Source organism: Musca domestica, unplaced genomic scaffold (genome assembly GCF_030504385.1).
Source record: "Musca domestica strain aabys unplaced genomic scaffold, Musca_domestica.polishedcontigs.V.1.1 16, whole genome shotgun sequence".
Classification (NCBI taxonomy): Eukaryota; Metazoa; Arthropoda; class Insecta; order Diptera; family Muscidae; genus Musca; species Musca domestica.
The window spans coordinates 11,177,302-11,204,767 of record NW_026712219.1 but is presented as its reverse complement, the minus strand read 5'-3'; the positions used below and the strand labels follow the sequence as shown (position 1 = coordinate 11,204,767).

At 35.5% G+C, this 27,466-nt stretch overlaps 3 protein-coding genes across 3 annotated transcripts; all 3 read left to right on the top strand.

The window, feature by feature from the left end:
• The first annotated feature begins 1,778 nt into the window (after positions 1–1,778).
• Positions 1,779–5,511, top strand: LOC101893331 (antigen 5 like allergen Cul n 1-like). The gene is made up of 3 exons (XM_059120209.1): positions 1,779–1,992; positions 4,777–5,171; positions 5,259–5,511. Exons 1-3 carry the CDS (start codon positions 1,867–1,869, stop codon positions 5,509–5,511), a joined length of 774 nt encoding a protein of 257 aa, XP_058976192.1. The 5' UTR covers positions 1,779–1,866.
• A 135-nt stretch (positions 5,512–5,646) lies between these two features.
• LOC131801428 (antigen 5 like allergen Cul n 1-like) lies at positions 5,647–9,243 on the top strand. Its single transcript, XM_059120197.1, has 3 exons — positions 5,647–5,724; positions 8,509–8,903; positions 8,991–9,243. The coding sequence occupies exons 1-3, from the start codon at positions 5,647–5,649 to the stop codon at positions 9,241–9,243; spliced, it is 726 nt and encodes a 241-aa protein (XP_058976180.1).
• Positions 9,244–18,176: 8,933 nt separating this feature from the next.
• On the top strand, positions 18,177–22,934 carry LOC101890853 (antigen 5 like allergen Cul n 1-like). The gene is made up of 3 exons (XM_005188787.4): positions 18,177–18,359; positions 22,100–22,494; positions 22,563–22,934. Exons 1-3 carry the CDS (start codon positions 18,237–18,239, stop codon positions 22,813–22,815), a joined length of 771 nt encoding a protein of 256 aa, XP_005188844.3. The 5' UTR covers positions 18,177–18,236; the 3' UTR covers positions 22,816–22,934.
• Positions 22,935–27,466: the final 4,532 nt, after the last annotated feature.

The following is a 27,466-nucleotide window of genomic DNA, read 5'->3' as shown; positions in this document are numbered from 1 at the left end:
TGGATGGTACTTTCTTGTTCTGAGAGGTAAATTATTTTCTGTGATCCTTTTTGACTTTTTGTGGGGAAGGTACCAGAAGGAGTGGACCTATGGTGTCCATTTCCCAACTCGATCTAAGTTTGATAATAATATTACGATGGATTAAGTTTGGACCACAGATATCTAGGGTCTAAAACCCCTGAGGCACATTTTGGTCATATCAAATGGTATGTATATAGGGCATAATTAGCTCAGGTTGGAAATATCAAAAAGATGTGATATGTAGGACCAATCTTTATGGGATGTCCTAAATAAGGGAAAGTTAGATAGATGATAAATTTTTTTAACTTGTTAAATATTTTTTCCAGAAATTCCTGGTATAAAAAATCGTTGAATTCCCGCGAAAGTTGTGTAAGTTCTACATGTGAAAATTCATAGTTTCTGCAAGGTCATTGAGATTTTTGAAAGTGTTTTTCCCTTCTAAAAAAATAAAAAATGGTGATTTTCTAAGAAATCGTGGATATGGGCTTCCTGGTAATAAATCGTAGATTTAAAAAGATATTTTTTATGTTAAATGGACGGTTTTAAAATATTTTTTTTTAAGAAATCATGAATTTTCAACGGCTTAAATGTAAAAGTCAAACAATTTTTTTTTTCATAGGAACTTCCTCATCCTGGATTGTTGAAAAGTTGTTTTAGGGACTTCCTGCCTAAAAATAGATACCATTTTTTCACAAAATTTTTCACAGATTATCGTGGAAATTTTATGGATTTTTGGGTTATTAATTTAGAGTTTTTTTTTCATGGGCTTACTGGTTAAAATTCGTAGATTAAAAAAATATTTTTTAAGTTAAATGGATGGTTTTAAAATATATATTTTTTAAGAAATCATGGATTTTCAAGGACTTAATTGTAAAAGTCAAACAAATTTTTTTTTTCATAAGAACTTCCTCATCGTGGATTGCTGAAAAGTTTTTTTAGGAACTTCCTGCCAAAAAAAATGGATACCATTTTTTCACAAAAATGTTCACAGGTTATCGTGGAAATTTCATGACTTGCTGGGTAAAAATCATAGATTTTTTAAAAATGTTCTTCAAGCTTTAAAAAAATAAAAAATGGTGATTTTTTAAGAAATCGTAGATTTCCATGGGCTCCCTGGCAAAAAATTGTAGATTTAAACAATTTTTTTTTTTTTTTTTTTGTTAAATAGATGGTTTTAAAATATTTATTTTAAGAAATCATGGATTTTCAAGGACTTAATTTTAATAGTCAAACAATTTTTTTTCATAGAAACATCCTCATCATGGGTTGTTGAAAAGTTTTTTTAGGAACTTCCTGCCAAAAAATGAATACCATTTTTTCACAAAATTTTTTCACAGATTATCGTGGAAACTTCATTGATTTTTTGCTAATAAATTTTGAATTTCCAATGACTTGCCGACATGAAATCATAGATTTTTTAAAAATTTTCTTCATGGCCTAATTTTTTGTACTTTTGTTTCCAGTTAAATCAATAGAGATCTCCACACACAACTTTACTCTCACATAAATTCCATCAAAACTGCACTGCTGCATCTTCCATCTTTTTGTTTGACAGACATAAACAAAGGATTACATTTAATTTGCCTTATAATTTTGACCACAAATTGCCAATTAAAGCTTCTTGATAGCCTTCTAATGATTTGTATTGTTTTCATTGTCTTATTTTAGGAACAAAAAAAAAACATTCGTTTTTTTATTCAATATCCTGAGTGCACTTTTTATGTATAAATATAATACGATTTCTGGAATGTGATTTTATTAACATTAAAAATTCTTGGCCACCAGCAGAATTTTCCAACACGTGCACGAAATATACAGTGGATTTTTTGTTAAGTCACGTTCGAAATGCATAAGATTATAATATGTTCATTACTATACGGTGCGATTGCCAGATGTGTCGATTCTTTGGATTGGTGTGATCCGATTTTATGTTCGGATGGTGTGCAACATATAGCCTGCAACAATGATGGGGTAAGAAGTTGATTGGAATTAATTTTTAAAAAATGTGTAACAAGATTTTGAAAAAAAAAATGAATTTAGTTGAGATTCCTTTTTACATCATATTGGAGTCATATAGAAAGTGAATTTTACACGTGTCATATTTAGCATTTAATAGCCTATTTTTAGGCGCTCCCAACAAATTTTAAATTTAAGAAGAAACACTACGATTTTAACGATATCATATGTAAAATTACATAATAATTATTTCTAAAATTGAGGGAAACGCCTAGAAGTATGTCATAACAAGTAAAAAAGCAGTAAGTTCGGCCCGGCCGAACTCCACCATTTGGAACAAATTTGGAAACTTTCAAAGAAAAAAAATCGGTTAAAAATGCTTTTAAAATCTTAAAAATACCGAATATTACCGTTATATTGGGGTATATACGAAGACCTGGGCCTGCATAGACAACTTTATGTCACAGACTGTAATACTTATTAGGAACTTCAAATACGAAAGTTTAAAAAAATTTCGATGAATATTGTGCCTAAAATCGTCAAAATACCAATTATATATATACGAAACGTGAACCTACATAGACGATTTTTGGTCACAGGCTGTAATGAGTACTACAACTTCAAATACAAAATGTCAAACAATTTCGGTGAATATTTTACCTAAAATCGTCAAAATAGCGAAAATAGGGAGGTAGCGATATATGGGGCCTATACGAAGACCTGGACCTGCATAGACAATTTCATGCCACAGGCTGTACTACCTATTAGGAGCTTCAAAGAAGAAATTTGAAACAATTCCGGTGAATATAGTACCTAAAGCCGTCAAAATACCGAATATAGATAGGTACCGATACATGGGGGCTACACGAGAAAGTGAACCTGCATAGACAATTTTCCCTCATAGACTGTAGTACTCATTAGAAACTCTAAATACGAAATTTCAAACAACTCCGGTGAAGAATGTCCCTAAAATCATCAAAATACCGAATATCGGGAGGTACCGATATATGGAGGCTATACGAGAACGTGAACCTGCTTAGACAATTTTCTGTCGTAGACTGTAGTACCCATTATGAACTTAAAATACGAAATTTAAAACAATTTCGGTGAATAATGTCGGTAAAATCATCAATATGCGGAATATTGGGAGGTACAGATGTATGGGGCCTATATGAAGATCTGGGCCTGCATAGACAATTTTCTGTCACAAGCTGTAGTATCCATTAGGAACTTCAAATAAGAATTTTGAAACAATTCCGGTGAATATAGTACCTAAAACCGTCAAAATACCGAATATGTGGAGGTACCGATACATGGGGGCTATACGAGAAAGTGGACCTGCATAGACAATTTCCCTCATAGACTGTAGTATTCATTAAGAACTCTAAATACGAAATTTCAAATAACTCTGGTGAAGAATGTCGGTAAAATCATCAGTATGCGGAATATAGGGAGGTACCGATGTATGGGGCCTATATGAAGATCTGGGCCAGCATAGACAATTTTCTGTCACAAGCTGTAGTATCCATTAGGAACTTCAAATAAGAATTTTGAAACAATTCCGGAGAATATTGTACCTCAAATCGTTAAAATACCGAATATAGGGAGGTACCGATACATAGGGGCTATGCGGGAATTTGGACCTGCATAGACAATTTTTTGTCACAGGCTGTAGTACTCATTACGAACTCTAAATACAAAATTTGAAACAACTCCGATGAATAATGTCCCTAAAATCATCAAAATACCGAATATCGCCGGTTACCGTTGTATGGGGGCTATATGATATCGTGGACCCCTATAGGCGATTCTTATCTAGGGCGTAAAGCGCCAAAAAAAACTTTTTGTGTGGATTTTCTGAGAATTCCATTAAAAAATTTAGCTAAAATCACCAAAATACCGAATATAGGGAAGTATCATTATATGGTGGATATACGGTATCGTGGACCTATATAGACAATACTCTTCCAGGGGGTAAAGTACTCAGGAGGAACTCCTCGTTCGGTTTTTCAGACAATTTCATTAAAAAATTTGGCTACAATCATCAATATACCGAATATCGGAGGTACCGTTATACACATATATGTGATATTGTGGACCGATATAGCCCATTTTCAAACTTGAACTGCCTGCAGACAAAATTTTAGCTTCCTATCTTTATTCGTTATGACTCTAGTGTAATTACAACAGACGGCAGGGCTAAATCGTTTTATGCTGATCAAGAATGTATATACTTTGTTTGGTCTAAAATTATTATTTCGGCGAGTTACAAACGGAATGACGAACTTAATATACCATCCATACAAAGTATGGTGAAGGGTATAAAAGAACTAAATTCATGTTCAAAAACACCACCCTTATGGCTCGATTGCATATGATGTTAGAGTCATATGTATTTTTATAGCATACTTTCAGACACATCGCAGATTTACTTTTCTAAAAATCTAAAAAGAAACGCCTTGTAGTGTAGTATTAATTAATATAAATAAACAAAAAATATAGAATAATTGAAATACAAGTGTTTTATAGTCATTCATAGTATATTTTAATTTAAAACATTGTTGGGAGCTCCTTAAAGTATGCAATAAATTACAAAATATGAAAAAGTCACTTAACATATCACTCTAAAATAAAAAAAAACATAAATAATCGGACCTTTACGTGATGCGTAGACTAGCCTTAATTTGGTTCTCATTTACGAAATGTCAAATTTTAAACAAATAACAAAAAGCATGATCCCGGGAAATTTTCAAAATCCCCATGACACTAATATTTTATTATTAAATATTAATTCCTTAGACTTTCCATGAAAGATGTGGCCACGATGCGGAAATTATTGATTTGGAACCATATCGTGATTTTATCGTCCATGAACACAATAAACGCAGAAATTTTGTCGCACTTGGTCTATTGCCTGGATATTATCCAGCCGCACGCATGGCCACCCTACAATGGGATGAAGAATTGGAATATGTAGCCGACTTAAATGTACGCACCTGTCATGTGGAACATGATGAGTGTCGTAATACGTATCGTTTTCGGAATTCCGGACAAAATCTAGTTGGAATATCCAGATTTCGAAATATTTATCAGAATATAACAGAAATTATATTGACCGATATGTGGCTGTGGTTTCGCGAGCACAAAACAATAGGTAGCAATATTATTACGGAATTTAAGGTGGTGGGAGATTTGTGAGTATGATTGTATTATTTTGTATATTTGCATTATTTAATTTGTATATCATCTAACTTTCATTTTTATTATTTTATTTATTTTAGAGATAAATATGGCCACTTTGCCGGACTCGTATTGGACCGCAATACCCATGTGGGCTGTTCCCTGCTGCGCTACACCCGCCCAGAGTATCCATATTTGTATATTTATAATTTCGCCTGTAACTATTCCACACTTTATGCCTATGATATACCCATCTATTCGGCGGGTAAACCTGGTTCAAAATGTAGAACTGGTACTAATCCCCTTTATCCTGGTCTGTGTTCTCTCAAGGAAGTTTATAATCCAAATTATTAAATAAATGAAACTTGAAACCAACATAAGTGAATTTTTTTACCCTACAACACTATGTGTTGGGGATATTATGAGTTGGATTGGGCCAAAAATTATGTAACACAACGAAATATTGGTTTCCCACATAGGAAAGTGAATATGGATCTTTCTTTGGATTGGTGTGATCCGATTTTATGTTCGGATGGTGTGCAACATATAGCCTGCAACAATGATGGGGTAAGAAGTTGATTGGAATTAATTTTTAAAAAATGTGTAACAAGATTTTGAAAAAAAAAATGAATTTAGTTGAGATTCCTTTTTACATCATATTGGAGTCATATAGAAAGTGAATTTTACACGTGTCATATTTAGCATTTAATAGCCTATTTTTAGGCGCTCCCAACAAATTTTAAATTTAAGAAGAAACACTACGATTTTAACGATATCATATGTAAAATTACATAATAATTATTTCTAAAATTGAGGGAAACGCCTAGAAGTATGTCATAACAAGTAAAAAAGCAGTAAGTTCGGCCCGGCCGAACTCCACCATTTGGAACAAATTTGGAAACTTTCAAAGAAAAAAAATCGGTTAAAAATGCTTTTAAAATCTTAAAAATACCGAATATTACCGTTATATTGGGGTATATACGAAGACCTGGGCCTGCATAGACAACTTTATGTCACAGACTGTAATACTTATTAGGAACTTCAAATACGAAAGTTTAAAAAAATTTCGATGAATATTGTGCCTAAAATCGTCAAAATACCAATTATATATATACGAAACGTGAACCTACATAGACGATTTTTGGTCACAGGCTGTAATGAGTACTACAACTTCAAATACAAAATGTCAAACAATTTCGGTGAATATTTTACCTAAAATCGTCAAAATAGCGAAAATAGGGAGGTAGCGATATATGGGGCCTATACGAAGACCTGGACCTGCATAGACAATTTCATGCCACAGGCTGTACTACCTATTAGGAGCTTCAAAGAAGAAATTTGAAACAATTCCGGTGAATATAGTACCTAAAGCCGTCAAAATACCGAATATAGATAGGTACCGATACATGGGGGCTACACGAGAAAGTGAACCTGCATAGACAATTTTCCCTCATAGACTGTAGTACTCATTAGAAACTCTAAATACGAAATTTCAAACAACTCCGGTGAAGAATGTCCCTAAAATCATCAAAATACCGAATATCGGGAGGTACCGATATATGGAGGCTATACGAGAACGTGAACCTGCTTAGACAATTTTCTGTCGTAGACTGTAGTACCCATTATGAACTTAAAATACGAAATTTAAAACAATTTCGGTGAATAATGTCGGTAAAATCATCAATATGCGGAATATTGGGAGGTACAGATGTATGGGGCCTATATGAAGATCTGGGCCTGCATAGACAATTTTCTGTCACAAGCTGTAGTATCCATTAGGAACTTCAAATAAGAATTTTGAAACAATTCCGGTGAATATAGTACCTAAAACCGTCAAAATACCGAATATGTGGAGGTACCGATACATGGGGGCTATACGAGAAAGTGGACCTGCATAGACAATTTCCCTCATAGACTGTAGTATTCATTAAGAACTCTAAATACGAAATTTCAAATAACTCTGGTGAAGAATGTCGGTAAAATCATCAGTATGCGGAATATAGGGAGGTACCGATGTATGGGGCCTATATGAAGATCTGGGCCAGCATAGACAATTTTCTGTCACAAGCTGTAGTATCCATTAGGAACTTCAAATAAGAATTTTGAAACAATTCCGGAGAATATTGTACCTCAAATCGTTAAAATACCGAATATAGGGAGGTACCGATACATAGGGGCTATGCGGGAATTTGGACCTGCATAGACAATTTTTTGTCACAGGCTGTAGTACTCATTACGAACTCTAAATACAAAATTTGAAACAACTCCGATGAATAATGTCCCTAAAATCATCAAAATACCGAATATCGCCGGTTACCGTTGTATGGGGGCTATATGATATCGTGGACCCCTATAGGCGATTCTTATCTAGGGCGTAAAGCGCCAAAAAAAACTTTTTGTGTGGATTTTCTGAGAATTCCATTAAAAAATTTAGCTAAAATCACCAAAATACCGAATATAGGGAAGTATCATTATATGGTGGATATACGGTATCGTGGACCTATATAGACAATACTCTTCCAGGGGGTAAAGTACTCAGGAGGAACTCCTCGTTCGGTTTTTCAGACAATTTCATTAAAAAATTTGGCTACAATCATCAATATACCGAATATCGGAGGTACCGTTATACACATATATGTGATATTGTGGACCGATATAGCCCATTTTCAAACTTGAACTGCCTGCAGACAAAATTTTAGCTTCCTATCTTTATTCGTTATGACTCTAGTGTAATTACAACAGACGGCAGGGCTAAATCGTTTTATGCTGATCAAGAATGTATATACTTTGTTTGGTCTAAAATTATTATTTCGGCGAGTTACAAACGGAATGACGAACTTAATATACCATCCATACAAAGTATGGTGAAGGGTATAAAAGAACTAAATTCATGTTCAAAAACACCACCCTTATGGCTCGATTGCATATGATGTTAGAGTCATATGTATTTTTATAGCATACTTTCAGACACATCGCAGATTTACTTTTCTAAAAATCTAAAAAGAAACGCCTTGTAGTGTAGTATTAATTAATATAAATAAACAAAAAATATAGAATAATTGAAATACAAGTGTTTTATAGTCATTCATAGTATATTTTAATTTAAAACATTGTTGGGAGCTCCTTAAAGTATGCAATAAATTACAAAATATGAAAAAGTCACTTAACATATCACTCTAAAATAAAAAAAAACATAAATAATCGGACCTTTACGTGATGCGTAGACTAGCCTTAATTTGGTTCTCATTTACGAAATGTCAAATTTTAAACAAATAACAAAAAGCATGATCCCGGGAAATTTTCAAAATCCCCATGACACTAATATTTTATTATTAAATATTAATTCCTTAGACTTTCCATGAAAGATGTGGCCACGATGCGGAAATTATTGATTTGGAACCATATCGTGATTTTATCGTCCATGAACACAATAAACGCAGAAATTTTGTCGCACTTGGTCTATTGCCTGGATATTATCCAGCCGCACGCATGGCCACCCTACAATGGGATGAAGAATTGGAATATGTAGCCGACTTAAATGTACGCACCTGTCATGTGGAACATGATGAGTGTCGTAATACGTATCGTTTTCGGAATTCCGGACAAAATCTAGTTGGAATATCCAGATTTCGAAATATTTATCAGAATATAACAGAAATTATATTGACCGATATGTGGCTGTGGTTTCGCGAGCACAAAACAATAGGTAGCAATATTATTACGGAATTTAAGGTGGTGGGAGATTTGTGAGTATGATTGTATTATTTTGTATATTTGCATTATTTAATTTGTATATCATCTAACTTTCATTTTTATTATTTTATTTATTTTAGAGATAAATATGGCCACTTTGCCGGACTCGTATTGGACCGCAATACCCATGTGGGCTGTTCCCTGCTGCGCTACACCCGCCCAGAGTATCCATATTTGTATATTTATAATTTCGCCTGTAACTATTCCACACTTTATGCCTATGATATACCCATCTATTCGGCGGGTAAACCTGGTTCAAAATGTAGAACTGGTACTAATCCCCTTTATCCTGGTCTGTGTTCTCTCAAGGAAGTTTATAATCCAAATTATTAAATAAATGAAACTTGAAACCAACATAAGTGAATTTTTTTACCCTACAACACTATGTGTTGGGGATATTATGAGTTGGATTGGGCCAAAAATTATGTAACACAACGAAATATTGGTTTCCCACATAGGAAAGTGAATATGGATCTTTCTACCTCGCCGAGCTGGACCGATTTTGACAAATTTTGTCAATTCTGAATGCCCTATTGGCATAAGAGAATAAAATCTAAAAAACTCGCATAAAAATGTGTCAATAATGGTGTTATTATATTTTTGTATTTTTTCATATTTTTTATCGCGTGCTACTTTTTGAAATTTCACTTGTAATATTTTGCAATATTTTTTCATCTTACAACACAGGTTGGGGATATTATATAAGTAATGCAAATATCGTCCGATTCTCACAAGAGTAGGGTTGGGCTCAGAAGACTAGGCCTATTGTTTTCAAAGATGTCCGCAATACATTAGGGGTTGAAATGGACCAACAACTAAAAATGTTCCTGATTTTGCAGCCGTTATAAAGGTCACAAGTATAAACCAAAGTACACGAAATCTCGCATAAAGTTAGATTTTAAGATAACGAGTACCACTTTTGTGTGAAAAAAATACCAGCATTACTTACAGGCAATATCCGAAATACACCAAAGGCGAACGTCTTCTTCTTCTACTTCTAACATATAGTAGTGTTGTAGGGTATCACATGGTCGGCCCCGCACGGCTATAGCCTTTGCTTACTTGTTAAATAATACTTTTAAAGGACCATAACGGCAAGAAAATGAATGTTTAATTATATTTTTTAAAGATCATCACAGCAACAAGCTTGGATTTTTTCAGTGTATTTTGTTAAAGACAAATGAATGGGCTTTCAAACATGGATTTTTTGGAATAAAATTTCAAGGATCATCAGACCAATAAATGTGTTTCTTAAGGATAATTTTCTGATGACTATGAGACCAAAAAACGTGGATTTTTCACAAATATATATTTTACCAGGAATTTTAAAGAATATTGTTTCAAGGACATATTAGGACTTTTTATACCCTTAGCCATATGGCTACAGAGGGTATATATCATTTGATACGGTCAAAACGTGCCTAGTCGAAATAACGGTTTTAGACCCTAGGTCTCTTTGGACCAAATCCGTTTCAGAACATTTGGAGTCGATCTAGCGATGTTCGTCCGTCCGTCTGTCTGTCTGTCTGGCTGGCTGGTGCGCACGATAACTCTCGAAGGAAGTACTCGATTTGGTCCACACTTTGTACATCGTAATATTTTTGTCAAACTTAGATCGAGTTCGGAGATGGGCAATATCGGTCCACTCCTTCTGGTACCTCCCCCACAAAAGGTCGAAATTTTCAAAAAATATATTTTCTGCATAGAAAGAGAAATGATGATCCGATTTTGCTCCAACTTTGCGAATTCTAATATTTTTGTCAGTGCTAGGTCAAGTGCGAAAATGGACAATATCGGTCCACTCTATCAAGTACCTCCCCCACAAAGGGTCAAAATTTTGAATAATAACAACTCTTATAAAATGTGAAGTAAGAGTCCGATGGTCTTCAAATTTCACACATCCCAATATTTTTATTAACCCAAGGTCTGGTTTGAAGGTGGAATACATCGGTCCACTCCTTCTGGTACCTTCCCCACAAATGGTCGAAATTTTCAAAAAATATATTTTCTGCACAGAAAGAGAAAGGATGATCCGATTTTGCTCGAACTTTGCGAATCCTAATATTTGCTTAAGTGCTAGGCCCGGTGCGAAAATGGACAATATCGGTTTACTCCATCAGGGACCTCCCCCACAAAGGGTCAAAATTTTGGATAATTATAACTCTTATAAAATGTAATGTAAGGATCCGAACGTCTTAAAATTTCACACATTCCAATATTTTTATAAACCCAAGATCTGGCGTTAACATGGAATGTATCGGTCTACTCCACCTGGTACCTCCCCCCACAAAGTGTCGAAATTTTGAATACCCATAAAGCTCATAAAACGCCAAATTAATATCCGATTACATTTAGACTCTCAATATTTCTATCAACACAAGATCTGTTATAAAGGTGATATAGATCGAACCATTTCATCTCCCCCAAACATAGGGTTCAAGATTTTGGAAAACCAACCCCTTCTGGGGTCACAATTTTCAATAATTTTATCTGTCATAACTTTCGAAACAATTAGAAAATTCTTTACTACTTGCTATGCTCGAATATTTCTCCCAATAAGAAGCCTGATATAAATATGACTTTTATCGGAATTTACGATTTCGCATAAAATTGGACATAAATATCCTTTGCAATGTTGCCCAAGATTCCGCTCAATATTTTTTTTTTTTTTATCGGATGAAGTATAAATGTGGAATATTTCGGTAGATTCTATCTTGTACATCAGGCACATTTTAACATTTTCTAAAAATTATTACATATTTCTTATAAAGTGAAGGAGTTCGTCGATATAATCCATACCAGGAACGTCGGAATATTTATATCATATTTTTGGGTCCGATACGAAATATACAATATTGGCCCATTCTTCCGGAACCTGCTCCATAGAGGGTCAAACGTTTGAATAATTGTAACACTAGTCAAATTATATTTAAATAATCGAACACAGGCTGAGGGTATATATCTGTCGGCAATACCGACTGATACTTTTTAACTTGTTACGTATATTTTTAGGGACCATCAGATCAACAAACGTGAATATTTTCCATCAAACCAGCAAAACATGATTTTTTAGAATACTTTTTAAGGACTACTGGACCAACTGATGTAAATTTTGTAAAACTGATTTCTTGAAGAATATTTCTTGGATATTTAAAGAATATTTTAAGATTATTTCCATAAATTGTTTCGACACAGTTTTGAATGTTTTAGAGTGTTTATACCCTACAACACTATGTGTTGGGGGTATTATAAGTTTGATTGGGCCCAAAATTATGTAACACCTCGAAATATTGGTTTCCCATATAGGAAAGTATATATGGATCTTCCTAGCTCGCCAAGCTGAGTCGATCTAGCTATGTATGTCCGTCCGTCCGTCTGTCCGTCTGTACATGTTAATTTGTAATCACGCTACAGGTCGCAATTATGGCCCGATCCTTACGAAATTTTGCACGAAGGTGGGGTTAGGTTCAGAATAGAAGCCTATTTCTTTTGGAGATGATCGCCAAATGCTTAGGGGTTTAAATGGACCAATCGACGCGGAATTTCGCATGTAGCTAGAGTTTAGGGCAGGGAAAAAGCCTACCAATTTGGGTGGTCATCGGATAATATTTAGCGGGTAAAATAGACCATATCTTTTGTGTTGAAAAAATTCAAAATTTTTCATTAAACCGCGAATATTTTAAATCCCGGCGAAATCACAAAGCCATGACAAGGTTACTTCTGACCTTTACATTGATGTTAACATCCAACAAATCGGATATATAGCAAAATATGTGCGATATATATATGTTTATCAAAGAAGATATGCTTGAAAAATCTTTTATATGTCGAGAACTGCTGAACTGATTTCGACAGTTCTCATTAATTCAGAATGGCCTCTTGGCAGGAAAGAAAAAAAGTCTAAAAAAATCGCATAAAAATATCTCTCTAAAGATGAAAATATTGATTTTCTAACATTTTCTCATATTTTTTTTAATTTTGTCATATTTTTGGCATATTTTCATTTTGAATTAAATATTTGGTAATATTTCTACAGCTAACAAAACTAAGTAGTTAGGATATCAGGATATCATATACAGAACGCATTTATGGCCCGATCCTTACGAAATTTTGCACGGGGATAAGATGAGGGTCAGAATAGAAGCCTACTCTTTTTGGAGATGATCGCCAATATTTAGGGGTTGAAATGGGCCAAAAAACTGCAAAATTGTCGGCAGGTCGTAATTATCGCCCGATCCTCACGCACATTTGAATGGGGGTTACCGCACATTGCAAAAGCCAAGCAGTTTTGGATGGCGATCCAAAAATATTCAATGTGTGAAGGAGTTTGCCAACTTTTGTAGACAAAATACGAAAATGTCCATTTCAGTGACTTTTTGGAGAATTCACAAATAAAGGAAAGATGCACTTCTGACTATTTCGGTAACGCTGATTTCGTTAAGGAATATAGTCAAATGTCTGTATCTCATATAGATGCGTTTCAGTCAAAAACCAAAAATAAATGTTAATCTTTTGCCACTTCTGAGAGGTTATAGGTCTTTGGGAAATATTGGTTCCAGATCTAGGAAGACCATTTAAGTACAACATTTACCAATAAATTGGAAATGAGCAAATTAGTTTAAGTTGATATTATTCGAAAATTAGAGAACGAAACCTGATGTTTTTCTTTTATAATTTGTCACAATATCTTGTGGAATTCTTTCGAGTATCTCGCCTATATAAACTGTATCGTTTATTATAGTGTTGTAGGGTATTCAACGGTCGGCCCCGCTCGACTGTAGCCTTTGCTTACTTGTTTTCAACTAACGTGAATTTTTTAAGAACACATTTCAAAGGCCATCAGACCCATAAATGTGGATACTTTACAGAATATTTTTAAGGTAAAATGCAGATTTCTTTTAAAAAATATTTTTTCAAGAACAAATTTGGGTATTTTTTGAGAAAATTTTCAAAGACCATCAGACCACTACGAGCAAGCGTTGATTTTTAGAAATATATTAAACCTTTTTATGGAAATTATTACAAATATTATTTAAAGGTTGTCCAGGACAAATTAGGGATCATCAGATCTACAAATTTAGTTTATTTTATGAATATTGTTTTCAGAACCATTAGACCGGTAAAAGCAATTTTTTTAGAAAACTTTTGAAGGAATGTTGGACCAACAGACGTAGACGTTTTTAAGAATATTTTTCAGGGCCACCAGACCAACTAACGTGGATTTTTTAAGAATATTTCTCACGAACAATTTGGAATTCTTTTAGGGATATTATCAAATTCCAGCCTAACGTGAATTCTTTAATAAAAAACCAATATGGTTTTTCAAGAACAAGCGTTAATTTTTACTGAGTATTCTTTAAGGACTATCAGACCAACAAACGCGTTTTTTAAGACAATTTTTCGAAGAACAGATTTTCAATTTTAATAAATTTTTAAGGTTATATATGAACCATTAGATCAACAAACGCCTATTTTTGTGAATATTGGTATACCCTTAGATATGGCCGCCACGTTTTGGCCGTATCCAAGGGTATACCAAATCACCGAAATAAATGTTCTAGACACCAGATCTCTTTGGTTCAAACCCGTTTTACACATTTGGAGTCGATCTAGGGGTGTCCCTCTGTCTATCTGGCTGGTTAGAACGCAAGATAACTCTCTAAGGGAGTATCGGATTTGGCCCAAACTTGGTACATCGTAACATTATTATCAAATTTAGATTGAGTTCGGAAAAGGCAATATTGGCCCAGTCCTTCTGATATCTCTCCCACAAAAGGTCAAAAATTTCCACGATAATAATTTACCTTATAGAAAAAGAAAGGATCATCTGATTTTGTGCATATTTTGCAACTACCAATTTTTTTACCAGTGATTGGTCGAGTGCGATCTGGTGTGAAGATGGGAAAAATAGGACCACCGAAATAAATGTTCTAGACACCAGATCTCTTTGGTTCAAACCCGTTTTACACATTTGGAGTCGATTTAGGGGTGTCCCTCTGTCTATCTGGCTGGTTAGAACGCAAGATAACTCTCTAAGGGAGTATCGGATTTGGCCCAAACTTGGTACATCGTAACATTATTATCAAATTTAGATTGAGTTCGGAAAAGGCAATATTGGCCCAGTCCTTCTGATATCTCTCCCACAAAAGGTCAAAAATTTCCGCGAAAATAATTTACCTTATAGAAAAAGAAAGGATCATCTGATTTTGTGCATATTTTGCAACTACCAATATTACCAGTGATAGGTTAGTGCGATCTGGTGTGAAGATGGGAAAAATCGGACCACTCCTTCTGATACCTCCCCCACACTTGGTCTCTAATTTGTCTAATTTCAGTCGATATAGTTAAAATTGTATTATTTTTATTTGATTTAGGTCAGATAAAAAAATTTGCAATACTGACCCATACCTTCAGAACCTGTCGCATTAAGGATCAACCGTTTGAGAATCATAGCGCAAGTCGAAATATATTTAAACTAGCAAGTTCCCGCATTTTGTAAGCGAAAACTCCACCTTAAATTTGTTAATTTAGTACTTTTCGGAACAGTTATGGTACATATATCCAAAAGCACATCCATATCTCAATTCCAGATACCAACATAGACCTCAATATCAAAATTTAAGGATCGTAATATCAGATTTCAAGTCCTATCTGTTCACCCAATACCAAATTGTACCAAATATAGTACTATTTAGTACTTTCACTTTAATTACACATCTTAATTACACACCAAGCACCAATAGGAACCAAATACACAATTTCAAAATTACAACTTCATCCGTTCACCCTAAACTAAACCACTGCGCACACTTGGTACACACTTCCAAAACCACTTTCGTGTACTAAATTTATTTCCCAACCTTGATTCTCATACCTTGATTTTTAGCTCTATCCGTTTACATAATACCAAAGTTTGGTACCATTTTAGAATTTTTCGTGACCTTAAATTTGAAATTGAATTTTCAAAAACACACTTGTTAACTCTCCACTCTCCATTAGTGACTCTCATTCTCATCATTCCATTTGTTCAATACGAAGTATCAAATTTGAAGTACATTCTAGTACTTTTCGTACCTTTTTAGTACGCATTTCCAAAAAGCCAGCCCACGCACCTAGACAAACCCTTGTGTAAAATTTCAAGATTTTAGCTTTAGCCGTTTCGTCCAACTGTTAATTCTCACTCAGTCAGTTTTTACCCTACTGTTTTATAAATATAGATAAACGGACATTACCTGAGGGTATTTTTATACCCTACACCACATAGTGGTAAGGGTATTATGTCTTTATACATTTGTTTGTAACATGGAAAAGGGGGCGAGATAGGACCATAGTTACTTTTGTGGATCTTCATAGAATCACTTTCTGAGTCGATTTATGTTTGTGAACAACATGCAGGTCACTTTTATTATCCGCTAAAAAAAAATATAATAACATTTTTCAAACAACAATTGTTTGGCTCATGGACGAATCCTATTGAAATTGGTGAGAATCGGCTCAAATTTAGATATAGGTCCCATACCCATATAGGTCAACCCATAAATATCTTTCAACCAATGGCCAATATCAGTCCAAATGACCTGAATTTTGGCACATCCAACCGAACTCAGTCTAGAAGCAAGTACATAAAATTTGCTGAAAACCGGTTCAGATATAGCTATAGCTCCCATATATATGTTTCATCCGATTTAGTCTTTAAGTTTCTCACATTCATATTATGCATTCGACAACAATGATATTTGGTGCGGCATATCTTATAAAGCTCGGAAATACCTTTGCCAAATTTTATCGAGATCGGCTAAGTTTTGGATATAGCTCCCATATGTATCCTTAATCCGATTTCAGATTTATTGTGCAAATAATGGCTAATATCAGCCCAAATGGAGTGAATTTCGTGACGTACGTTCCCATTGAGTGTAACTCGGCTGCGATATTTGTTTTTTTTTTATATTTTATCATGCACTCTATAGCAATATTATTTGGTATAAAAGATAAAAATATCAAATCAATCCGTCAAATTTAGTGAAAATCGATTCAGAATTGGATATGCCTTCTATACATTAGTTCCCCCTGAAGCCAAATTATTACTACATTAAAGCCAAAGGTTGACAGGTTGTATGATCTACTTAAAATATTTTTTTTTTAAAGGAGATCTACTAAATATGCATAGTGGTGTAGGGTATCATATAATCGGCCCCGTCCGATTTTTGACTTTTCCATACTGGTTTACTTATTTTTTAAAAACATTCGGACCATAGATAGGATTTTTTAGAGTGTTTTTCAACTAACGTGGATTTTTTAAGAACAAAATTCTAGCCTATAAATGTCGATATTTTAAACAATATTTATAAAGTCAAATGCGGATTTCCTTTAAAAATATTTTTTTTAAGGACAAATTTCGATATTTTTTAAGAAAAAATTTCCAAGACCATCAGACTACCAAACGTTGTTTTTAGAAGGATATTAAATCTTCATATGGAATTTACAAATATTATTTACAAGTCGTTATTTGTTAATTGAATTTTACATTTAAACCCCGCTTAACCTTTCTGGGCGGTAACACATGTTTCCGACACAAAGAATCCCCGAATGGCCATACATCATAGAGTGGGAACGTTTTTACAACGGCAAATAATGAATGCATTTGCATGCACTCGATGCAATTAGCATCTGATTTATAACAAACTTGTATTGCAGACAGAAAACAACAACAACAAAATATTACAGCATATCATCCGATTTGAAAAAAAAAAAAATAAACGAGTATTTGAAGATCGTAAAGTATTCGATAAGTGGAGACAACATTTCTCCTCTGTCAAAATATATAATCGACATGACAGAGGAAGCCTCCTAACCTACCTCAAATCAGGCAGCAGCTCAGCAAAAAATTAAAAAAAAATCCAGAGGGCTGCGACGATGAATCAGAAAGCAAACAATAAAAATAAGTTTAAATTATGCAAAGCAAAAAATGAAGCGGGAACACGTGGTCTGATAAATTCATTCAAATTCTGAGGAAACTCGAACGATTTTTTGTTGTTCCTTTTTTTTTTTTTTTTGAATTGTAAACATTGCAAGTTGTAAGTGAAAATCGATATTTTTAAGGAAGTACTTCTGTGGCTAATTTTATTTTTTGTTTTTTTTTTTTTTTTTTGTTTTCAAAACCTCGCGATATTGAATTTGAGATTTTTTTGTTTTCTTCTCCTTGAAAAAGTGCCCTAAAAATATTGAGAAATAAATTTGGGTATAAATGATTGGCATTAATTGAAAATCAGAGCATTTTGTATTCGGAACATCGAACAGAGTGATACTAAAGAAAATTCAACAAAATAATGATTTCAAAAATAATTTTAATGTTTATGTGTTTGACGGCAAGCGCAACTCTGGCCCTGGATTGGTGCGATCCTGAACTCTGCCCGAATGGTGAAAAACATACAGCCTGCGGAAATAATGGAGTAAGTCAGATTGGATTTAAGTCGATTAGAAAATTTAAATTTATGTTACAAACCAGTAAAGAAAGTCCTAAAGTCCTATGATACCCTACACCACTTTGCTAATTTAGTTGAGCTCCACATAACAATTAAAAATTTTATGGGAGAATTCAATCATACACGCTAGGATTATAATTATAATTTAAAGTTCAAAGGCTAAATATGCCGAAGCATTTGTATCTTTTAAATTCGGACTTGTATTGCCCATTTGGTGCAAAATTAATTTGAAATCAGATAAAGATATATATGGGAGCTATATCTAAATCTGAACCGATCTTGATCAAATTTGGCAAAGATATTTCTGAGCTGTGTTTGATATATTTCCCTGAATATCGTTGTTACGGAGTGCATATTACGGCTGTGGGTAACAAATACAATAAATCGGATGAACAATATATATGGGAGCTATAACTATATCTGAACCGATCTTCACCAAATTTGGCATACTACCTTCTAGACTAAATTCGGCCGTATGTGCCAAATTCCATCCCATTTGGACAAATATTAGACGTTTGGTGCACAAGAAATGGTAAATCGGACGAAGTTATATATGGGAGCTATATCCAAATCTGATCCGATCTGGATAAAATTCAGCAAAGGTATTTCTGAGCTGCATTTGATATATTTCCCCAAATATTGCTGTTACAGAGTGCATATTACGGCTGCGGAGGACAAAAATAACAAATCGGATGAACAATATATATGGGAGCTATAGCTATATCTGAACCGATTTCCATAAAATTTGGCATACTTATTTTCAGGCCTAATTTGGTTGTATGTGCAAAATTCCATAATATTCGGGCTGATATTACACGTTTGGTGCACAATAAAAGGCAAATCGGACGAAATTTGTACCGATTATCTCTTCAATTTCAATAGGGTTCGTCCTTGGGCCAAACAAATGTTGTTTGCAAAATTTCATCTCAATCGGATAATAAATGCGACCTGCATTTTGTTCACAAGAATACATGGGTAGACGGACGGACGGACAGACGGACTGACATGCATAAATCAACTCAGAAAGTGTTTCTATGCAGATCATCAAAAGGAACTATGGGTCTATCTCGTTTCCTTTTGCCTGTTACAAACAAATGCACAAAGACATAATACCCTGACCACCTTGTGGTGTAGGGTATAAAAATCGAGATATCGGTCCGCTCCATCAAGTACCTCCCCACAAAGCGTCAAAATTTTGAATATCCATGAAGCTCATAAAACGCTACCATTCTGACTTGGCACATCTCAATATTCCTATCAACACAAGATCTGTTATAAAGATGGTAGAGATCGGACCATTCCTTCTGGTACCTCCCCCACAAAGAATCAAAGTTTTGAATAACCAAAACGATCATAAAATCCAAAATATGCATCCGGTTCTTGTCGTTGTGATTTGAATGTGAAAATGGGATATATTAGCCCACGCTTTCTGGTATCTCCCCCACAAAGGGTTCAAGATTTTAAAATACAAAAGGCTCATAAAAGCGAAATAAGCATCCAACTCTCTTCAAATTTCACACATACAAACATTTTTGTTAACACAAGATCACAAAGGGTCTAAAAATTATCACATATCTCATACAAAATGAAGGAAGTCGATATAGTCCAATCCTGGCACGGCGGAATATTTATATCATATTTATTTAGGTCCGATACGAAATGGACAATATTGTCACATTCCTTGGGAACCTACTCCACAGAGGGCCGACAGTTTAAATAATCACAAGAGAAATCAAAATATACTTAAATAATCAAACATTGGCGGGGGTATACATCTGTCGGCAACACCGACTGATACTCTTTAACTTGTTTTTTTATACCCTACACCACATAGTGGTGGTCCGTCCATGTATTCTTGTGAACAAAATGCAGGTCGCTTTTATTATCCGATTGAGAAGAAATTTTCCAAACAATTTTGTTTGGCCCAAGGATGAACACCATTGGAATTGGTGAGAATCGGGTTAAAATACGATATAGCTCCCATATATATCTTCAGCCGATCAGTCCAAATGGCCTGAATTGCGGCACACCTGACGGAATTCAGTCTAGAAGCAAGTACATTAAATTTGGTAAAAAGCGGTTCAGATATAGCAATAGGTCCCATATACAGGGTGAGATAAAAAAGCAGCAACAGAGTCAAACGCCATAATTTTTACATTTTTTTAAATTTTGTTGAATTAAAGCAACAGATGTCGGGAATAGCAACAAATTTTAGAATAAGTTTAGATTTGTTCGAATTGGTCACCTTTGACACGAATTATGGCCTTCAAACGGTCACACGCTACCCGAATGTTGCTCTGTGTTATTTTGGCCCATTCCCGGTGAAGCGCTGGCTTGAGGTAATCGACGCCTTGGTATTTTTTAGTGCCAACCTTGCCTTCCAAAATACTCCAGGCACAATCCAACGGATTGGTATCCGGAGATTCTGGTGGCCATTGTGCGCTGGAAATAAAGCGAGGAACCTGATTTTGTAACTATTCTTTGGTGGCGCGTGCTGAGTGCGATGGTGCTGAGTCCTATTGGAATGTCCAAGGTCTGCTTTCAAAATGTTTGAGTGCCCAAGGCTTTAATACACCCGCAAGAATATTTACGCGATAATATTTGGCATTTTTGCTGATGCCATGGTCGATTAATACGAGCGTAGAGCGACCATCGGCTGTTATGGCTGCCCACACCTTCACCATGGCCGGCGCTTGAGTTCTGGTGGCCAACCGAAGGTGCACCTTTTTAGCTGACCTCTTTGGCAAGTAAACACGATCATTTTGTTTGTTTACAAGCTGCTGGACAACGAAGGTTTTCTCATCGAAGAAAACCAAATTCGGCAGTTCACCACTTTCGGCCAAGCGAAGGAACTTTTTAGCACTTTTGAGTCTACCCTCTTTATTTGCGGGATAAGTTCTTGCTTTTTTTTGGAATTTCAATGGTTTTTTTTTCAACATTTGTCGAATGGAATAATGCGTTATGTTCAGCTCACGAGCGATTATTCGGGTTTCGATCAAGTCACTTCTTTATTTGTCGAACCATTTCTGCTAATGTGGCTGTTTTCTTCTGTCCACTTCATTGACGTCGGGCTACGCTACCAGTATCACGGTAACGAGCGATGGTGCGAGACTCAAAAGATTTATTCACATTTAAATGCTGGAGTGCTCTAACGATAACCACTTGAGGTTTTCCGACCAAATATAAAGAAATCACACTATCACGCTTGAACGCCATCAAGAATAATTTTTTTTCCGGAAAATTCTCACCAAAAGTCTTTTGTATGCTTGTAAACAATTAAATGAGCTGTCACTGGAATATTTTTAACAGCTGTCTGAAGTTGGTTGTAGTTTTTTCATCTCACCCTGCATAAGTCGCAATTATAGTCCGATCCTCGCGAAATTTTGCATGGGGGTAGGGTTAGGGTCGGAATTAAAATCTATTGTTTTTGAAGATGTACATTAAAGGGTTTAAACGGACCAAAAAAATTTTTGTCTTCCTGATTTTGCAGTCGCTCTAAAGGTCAGAGCAAAAAGAGCAAATATCATGAAATTTTATATGGGAATCTAAGTTTGAAGGTATGCCTAATATAAGGGGATATTTTTGGAGATGGTACTAAATTTGGTGCAATATGGCATATTGAAATTAAGTAAAAGAAATCGTTATTACCCTCCACCTAGAGCCATTTACCGAACTTAACTTATTTTTGACACTTAATGTTTTTCCAGGCTTTCCACAAAAGATGTGGATCCGATGTTAAGGTCATCGACTTGCGCCCCTATCGCCAACTGATTCTAGACGAACACAATAAACGAAGGAATTTCATTGCTCTCGGCCTATTGCCGGGCTATTATCCAGCAGAACGCATGGCCACGCTCCAGTGGGATGACGAATTGCAATTCGTAGCCGATCTGAATGCCCGAACATGTATTGTCGATCATGATGATTGCCGTAACACCTATCGTTTTCGAAATGCGGGACAAAATTTGGTGGGAATTGCTCGGCACAAGGGTGATGTACAGAACATAACCGAAATTCTCTTGGAGGATATCTGGTTGTGGTACACCGAATTCAAAGTGATTGATAGCAGTTATATAACCAAGTTTAGAACTACCAGAAATTTGTGAGTATTCTCGGAGAATTATTGCGTATTCATTTCGATATTGAATTGATAATTCTCTTCCGTTTTAGTGAAAAATATGGCCACTTTGCCCAGTTTGTTTTGGATCGCAACACCCATGTCGGTTGTTCCATGGTACGCTTCACTCATGCCGAATATAAATTCCTCTACAAATATCATTTATCCTGCAACTATGCCAGCGTCTATGCTCTGGAGGTGCCCGTGTATGCAGCCGGAAAACCGGCTTCAGGCTGTCAAACTGGTCCCAATCCCAAATATCCAGGTCTGTGTTCAACAAAGGAGGCATTTAATCCCAATTTTTAATGGACCTGGTCAGTGTGTTCCAGTTGTTGTTTTTTTTTTTTTTTGCTTTCGCTTTTGTTAAATATAGTGCCATTATTGTTATTTTTATTGTTGTTGTAAATTACATTAATTTATCGCAATTACCGTCCACCCAATTACCCTTTTTCGGGAAATACCAAAACCAAACGCAAAAAAAAATAAATGTCTATATTATTCAAGAAATTCAAAAAATTTTCATTACTTACCTCGTTTTGATTGAAATTTGTTGTCATTGTTGTTGCCATGATTCTGTGTCATTATCCAGATTTGATTTATCAAATTCCGGTTCTGATTTCAAACCGGGAACTGAATTTTTTGTTTCCGTCATTTGTTTTGGCACTTGGTCAAAATTTGGATTTCTGGTTTAAAAAAAAATTGGAATATATTGTTGGGAATGTTGTTGTTTTGGTTTTACACTAGTCAACAATATTTTTGAATTATTTTATTTTTTTTGGCTACTTGGAACATTTTTTAATCTTCCATTCCACATCGATTGGAAAACCACCATGTCATGTAATTTTTTAGGATACATGACATTTACATATCTACATTGATTAAGTGGTATGGCTTATGCTTTGTTTCGGATTACGGCCACTTCCTTTATCCTCCGCCCCTCCCCTTCCCTTCCAACCAGAATAAACAATAATCTATGAAATATATAAATATCGCAAATGTGGTATTACTTCCCAGCCAATGGGTATCGATAACAATCAGGCAACAATCATGACCTGTCCAAAATGCCAATAAATGCAACAATGTATTGGAGCAGTTAGAAATGGCATAGATGGCTCAAAAGAGCACTACAAGACCTATTGCAGGTCGACTTTAAAGATTTTCTATCCATAGTGTAGCCATCAAAGTTGCTCTCTCTCTCTCTGTAGAAGAGCTGATGAAGCCTCATTGTCTGCAGAGGAGTCGTTAAAGCTCCTCTGTCTATAGAGGAGCTGTAGAAGCTCCTCTTTCTATAGAGGAGCTGTAGAAGCTCCTCTTTCTATAGAGGAGCTGTACAAGCTCCTCTGTCTATAGAGGAGCTGTACAAGCTCCTCTGTCTATAGAGTAGCTGTACAAGCTCCTCTGTCTATAGAGGAGCTGTACAAGCTCCTCTGTCTATAGAGGAGCTGTACAAGCTCCTCTGTCTATAGAGGAGCTGTACAAGCTCCTCTGTCTATAGAGGAGCTGTAGAAGCTCATCTGTCTATGGAGCAGCTGCAGAAGCTCCTCTGTCAATGGATCAGCTGAAGAAGCTCCTCTGTCTATAGAGCAGCTGCAGAAGCTCCTCTGTCTATAGAGGACCTGCAGAAGCTCCTCTGTCTATAGAGGACCTGCAGAAGCTCCTCTGTCTATAGAGGACCTGTAGAAGCTCTTCTGTCTATAGAGGAGCTGCAGAAGCTCCTCTGTCTATAGAGGAGCTGCAGAAGCTCCTCTGTCTATAGAGGAGCTGCAGAAGCTCCTCTGTCTATGGAGGAGCTGCAGAAGCTCCTCTGTCTATAGAGGAGCTGCAGAAGCTCCTCTGTCTATAGAGGAGCTGCAGAAGCTCCTCTGTCTATAGAGGAGCTGCAGAAGCTCCTCTGTCTATAGAGGAGCTGCAGAAGCTTCTCAGTCTATAGAGGAGCTGCAGAAGCTCCTCTGTCTATAGAGGAGCTGCCGAAGCTCCTCTGTCTATAGGGGAGCTGCAGAAGCTCTTCTGTATTTAGTGGAGCTGCAGAAGCTCCCCTGTCTTTAGAGGAGCTGTAGAAGCTCCCCTATCTTTAGAGAAGCTGTAGAAGCTCCCCTGTCTTTAGAGGAGCTGTAGAAGCTCCCCTGTCTTTAGAGGAGCTGTAGAAGCTCCCCTGTCTTTAGAGGAGCTGTAGAAGCTCTTCTTTCTATAGAGAAGTTGTAAACGCTATTTTTCCCTGTAGAGGAGTAGTTGAAGCTCCTCTTTCTTTAGCAGAGCACTTAAAGCTACTCTGTCCCATCCAATTGTCATCTCCGATCACCAAAACCTTTCTGAACCCAAGATACCACCTCAATAACAATAAAAGTCACATGGAGAGAGAATGAAAAACAAAAAAAAATCCGAAAGCTTGTCAAAGACATTATTAAGATTTCATTTGCAGTTGACGAACCGGATTGACAACAAAAAATTGTCATAGATATTTTGTGCTAGACAAAGTGTCTTAGTTTTCAGCCACAATTGCAAGCCAAAGTCAAGCGAAGAATTGGAGAGGCAGGCAAGCAGACTGTTCGTCTGGTAGATTTCTGTGGGCTCAATTAAACCTTTGATGGGAATTGGGGTGGAATGTAAAGATCTTGGATTTCAATAATGTTTTTAATTTGAAATAAAATGTTAACCTCTTTTTTCCAAGAGAACTGGAGAAAATCGTATTGATTGAAACTTTTTGAAACTGATTTATCAAATGTTTCCCCATATTCTGAACCCCTTGAATATCCTTTAATTATAAAATGTATTTTATTAACTTTCCCCGACCAACCCTATTGCCTCTCTCTTGACATGTTCCAGAATTCCACAACTGCAGCTGCATTTGGTGTTGCAGGCAAAAAACGAAACAACCGCAATTGTTGGATGCTACATTTCTTCTCTACATGGATCACATTACTCCCGGGTTGGTGTTCAAGAAACAAACAAACCATTGGTAACATTCATCGATAGAAATTGTATCATTTTCTACTCCCCTCCCCGTCAAACCTTTTCGTCAAAGGTGCAAAGCAACAGCCTCAGCGTATGGTAACGTCAAACTGTCTATGCAATCCAAAGTAACTTTGCCGATGTCAGGCGTGTTGCGTTGTGGTCTCGTTATTGGATACACAACGACACCAAACAGCTGGTTTAGCAAGAAACAGTGGCGTGAATACAATAATCAATGATAGTTATTAAAAGATTTTGGTTTAAGGTCTTCCTGAGTTCTTCTCCTATGAAGAGAATACCTTTCAATGACCCTTTATGGTCATCCTGAGTTCTTCTTCTATGGAGAGAATACCTTTCAATGACAGAAAAAAAACCTTTTCAAGACCTTTCAAATATAAAAAGAAACCTCTGAAACATCCCTCATACATGGATGTCCTTTCGGGTCTACAACACAAAAAGATCTCCACTCAAAATCTTCTGCATTCAGGAAGCTTTCTACACGTTCAGAAACCGTTCAAAAATCTTTTACGTTTAGGAGAGTTTTCAAAAGCCTTCTACACAAAGAGGACCGTCCATAGATGAGCTTCCAAAGGTTTTCTATACATAGGATAACTTTGAAAACTTCTCTATATCTGGAAGAGCTTTTAGAGGTATTCTACACATAAAATAACTTTTAGAAGTTGCCTAAAATTAGATCGATCTTTCAGTTTAAAAACCTTCAGAGCTCTCCAACAAATAATATAACTTTCAGATGCTTGATGGAACACATGACCTTACAGCTGTATTCTATATATGGAAAACCTTACACAAGTCTTCCGACCATAACAGACTTTTCACAGGTCTTTTACACATAGATAACCTATCAGAAGTTTTCACAGACTTCATGAAGGTCGTTCAAAAGATTTCAATATATATGAGAGCTTTCAGAGGACTTGTCAAATTGAAGATTTTTTTGAAGAAGCCTTTCAATGCATAGTCGAGCTTAAAGAGGCTTTCTGCACATAGAAGAGCTCATATAGGTCTTCTACACTTAAAAGAGCTTTGGGAGGGTTTATATACATAAAACACAATTTTCACGCTATTGGTAAATAGAACACATTTCAGAGGTCTTCTAAACATATAAAATATATTCTAAACATATAAAAATTCTCCCAGATATCTTCTAAACATTGAAGAGCTTTCGAGAGGTCTTCTACTCTTAGAAGACGTTTAATCTGACCTTTAGACATTTATGGTCTGTCAAAGGTTTCCTTTACACATAAAGGTTCTTTTTGAAATAGAAAAGCTTTCAAAAGTCTTCAGCACATAGAAAAGCTTTCATAGATACTTTACACATAAAAGACGTTTGAGAGGCCTCAAATGTTTAGCAGACTTTATACGTTAATCTGACCTTTAGACATTTATGGCCTGTCAAAGGTTTCCTTTACACATAAAGGTTCTTTTAGACATAGAAAAGCTTTCAAAAGTCTTCAGCACATACAAAAGCTTTCATAGATACTTTACACATAAAAGACGTTCGAGAGGCCTCAAATTTTTAGAAGACTTACACCGTTCAAATATCATCAATACATAGACATTTAAATAGTTGCCAACATATTGAAGACCTTTCTAAGGTCATCTACACATGAAAGAGTTTTCACAGATCTTTCACACATAGAATCGCTTACAGAGGAGCTTTCAAAGCTTTTAAAGATCTTCTTCTCATATACGACCTTTCAGATGACATTAAAGACATACAACACTTTCAAAGATCGCCATTCAAAAGATCTTCGACATACAAAGAAGCTATTAAAAGTCTTCGACACATAGAAAAGCTTTAATCGATTTTTTACACAAAAAATACCTTTCAGAGGTCACCGTAGATATCAGATGATAAAATAACTTCCAAAATAATCTGGAGTAAAGTTTTACGTACAAAAATGATACAAAACGTACTACATTGTACTGTACATTAATATAAAAGGGCGCGGGTGGATCCAAAAGTCTGAAATTTGGTATGAGAGCCGAT

Bases quoted from the DNA above. Each gene is read 5' to 3' on its own strand.
- LOC101893331 (XM_059120209.1), top strand. From the start codon at position 1,867: ATGCATAAGATTATAATATGTTCATTACTATACGGTGCGATTGCCAGA. The intron at 1,993-4,776 runs GTAAGAAGTTGA...TTAATTCCTTAG, and splicing joins TAGCCTGCAACAATGATGGG to ACTTTCCATGAAAGATGTGG. The intron at 5,172-5,258 runs GTGAGTATGATT...TATTTATTTTAG, and splicing joins TTTAAGGTGGTGGGAGATTT to AGATAAATATGGCCACTTTG.
- LOC131801428 (XM_059120197.1), top strand. From the start codon at position 5,647: ATGGATCTTTCTTTGGATTGGTGTGATCCGATTTTATGTTCGGATGGT. The intron at 5,725-8,508 runs GTAAGAAGTTGA...TTAATTCCTTAG, and splicing joins TAGCCTGCAACAATGATGGG to ACTTTCCATGAAAGATGTGG. The intron at 8,904-8,990 runs GTGAGTATGATT...TATTTATTTTAG, and splicing joins TTTAAGGTGGTGGGAGATTT to AGATAAATATGGCCACTTTG.
- LOC101890853 (XM_005188787.4), top strand. From the start codon at position 18,237: ATGATTTCAAAAATAATTTTAATGTTTATGTGTTTGACGGCAAGCGCA. The intron at 18,360-22,099 runs GTAAGTCAGATT...ATGTTTTTCCAG, and splicing joins CAGCCTGCGGAAATAATGGA to GCTTTCCACAAAAGATGTGG. The intron at 22,495-22,562 runs GTGAGTATTCTC...CTTCCGTTTTAG, and splicing joins TTTAGAACTACCAGAAATTT to TGAAAAATATGGCCACTTTG.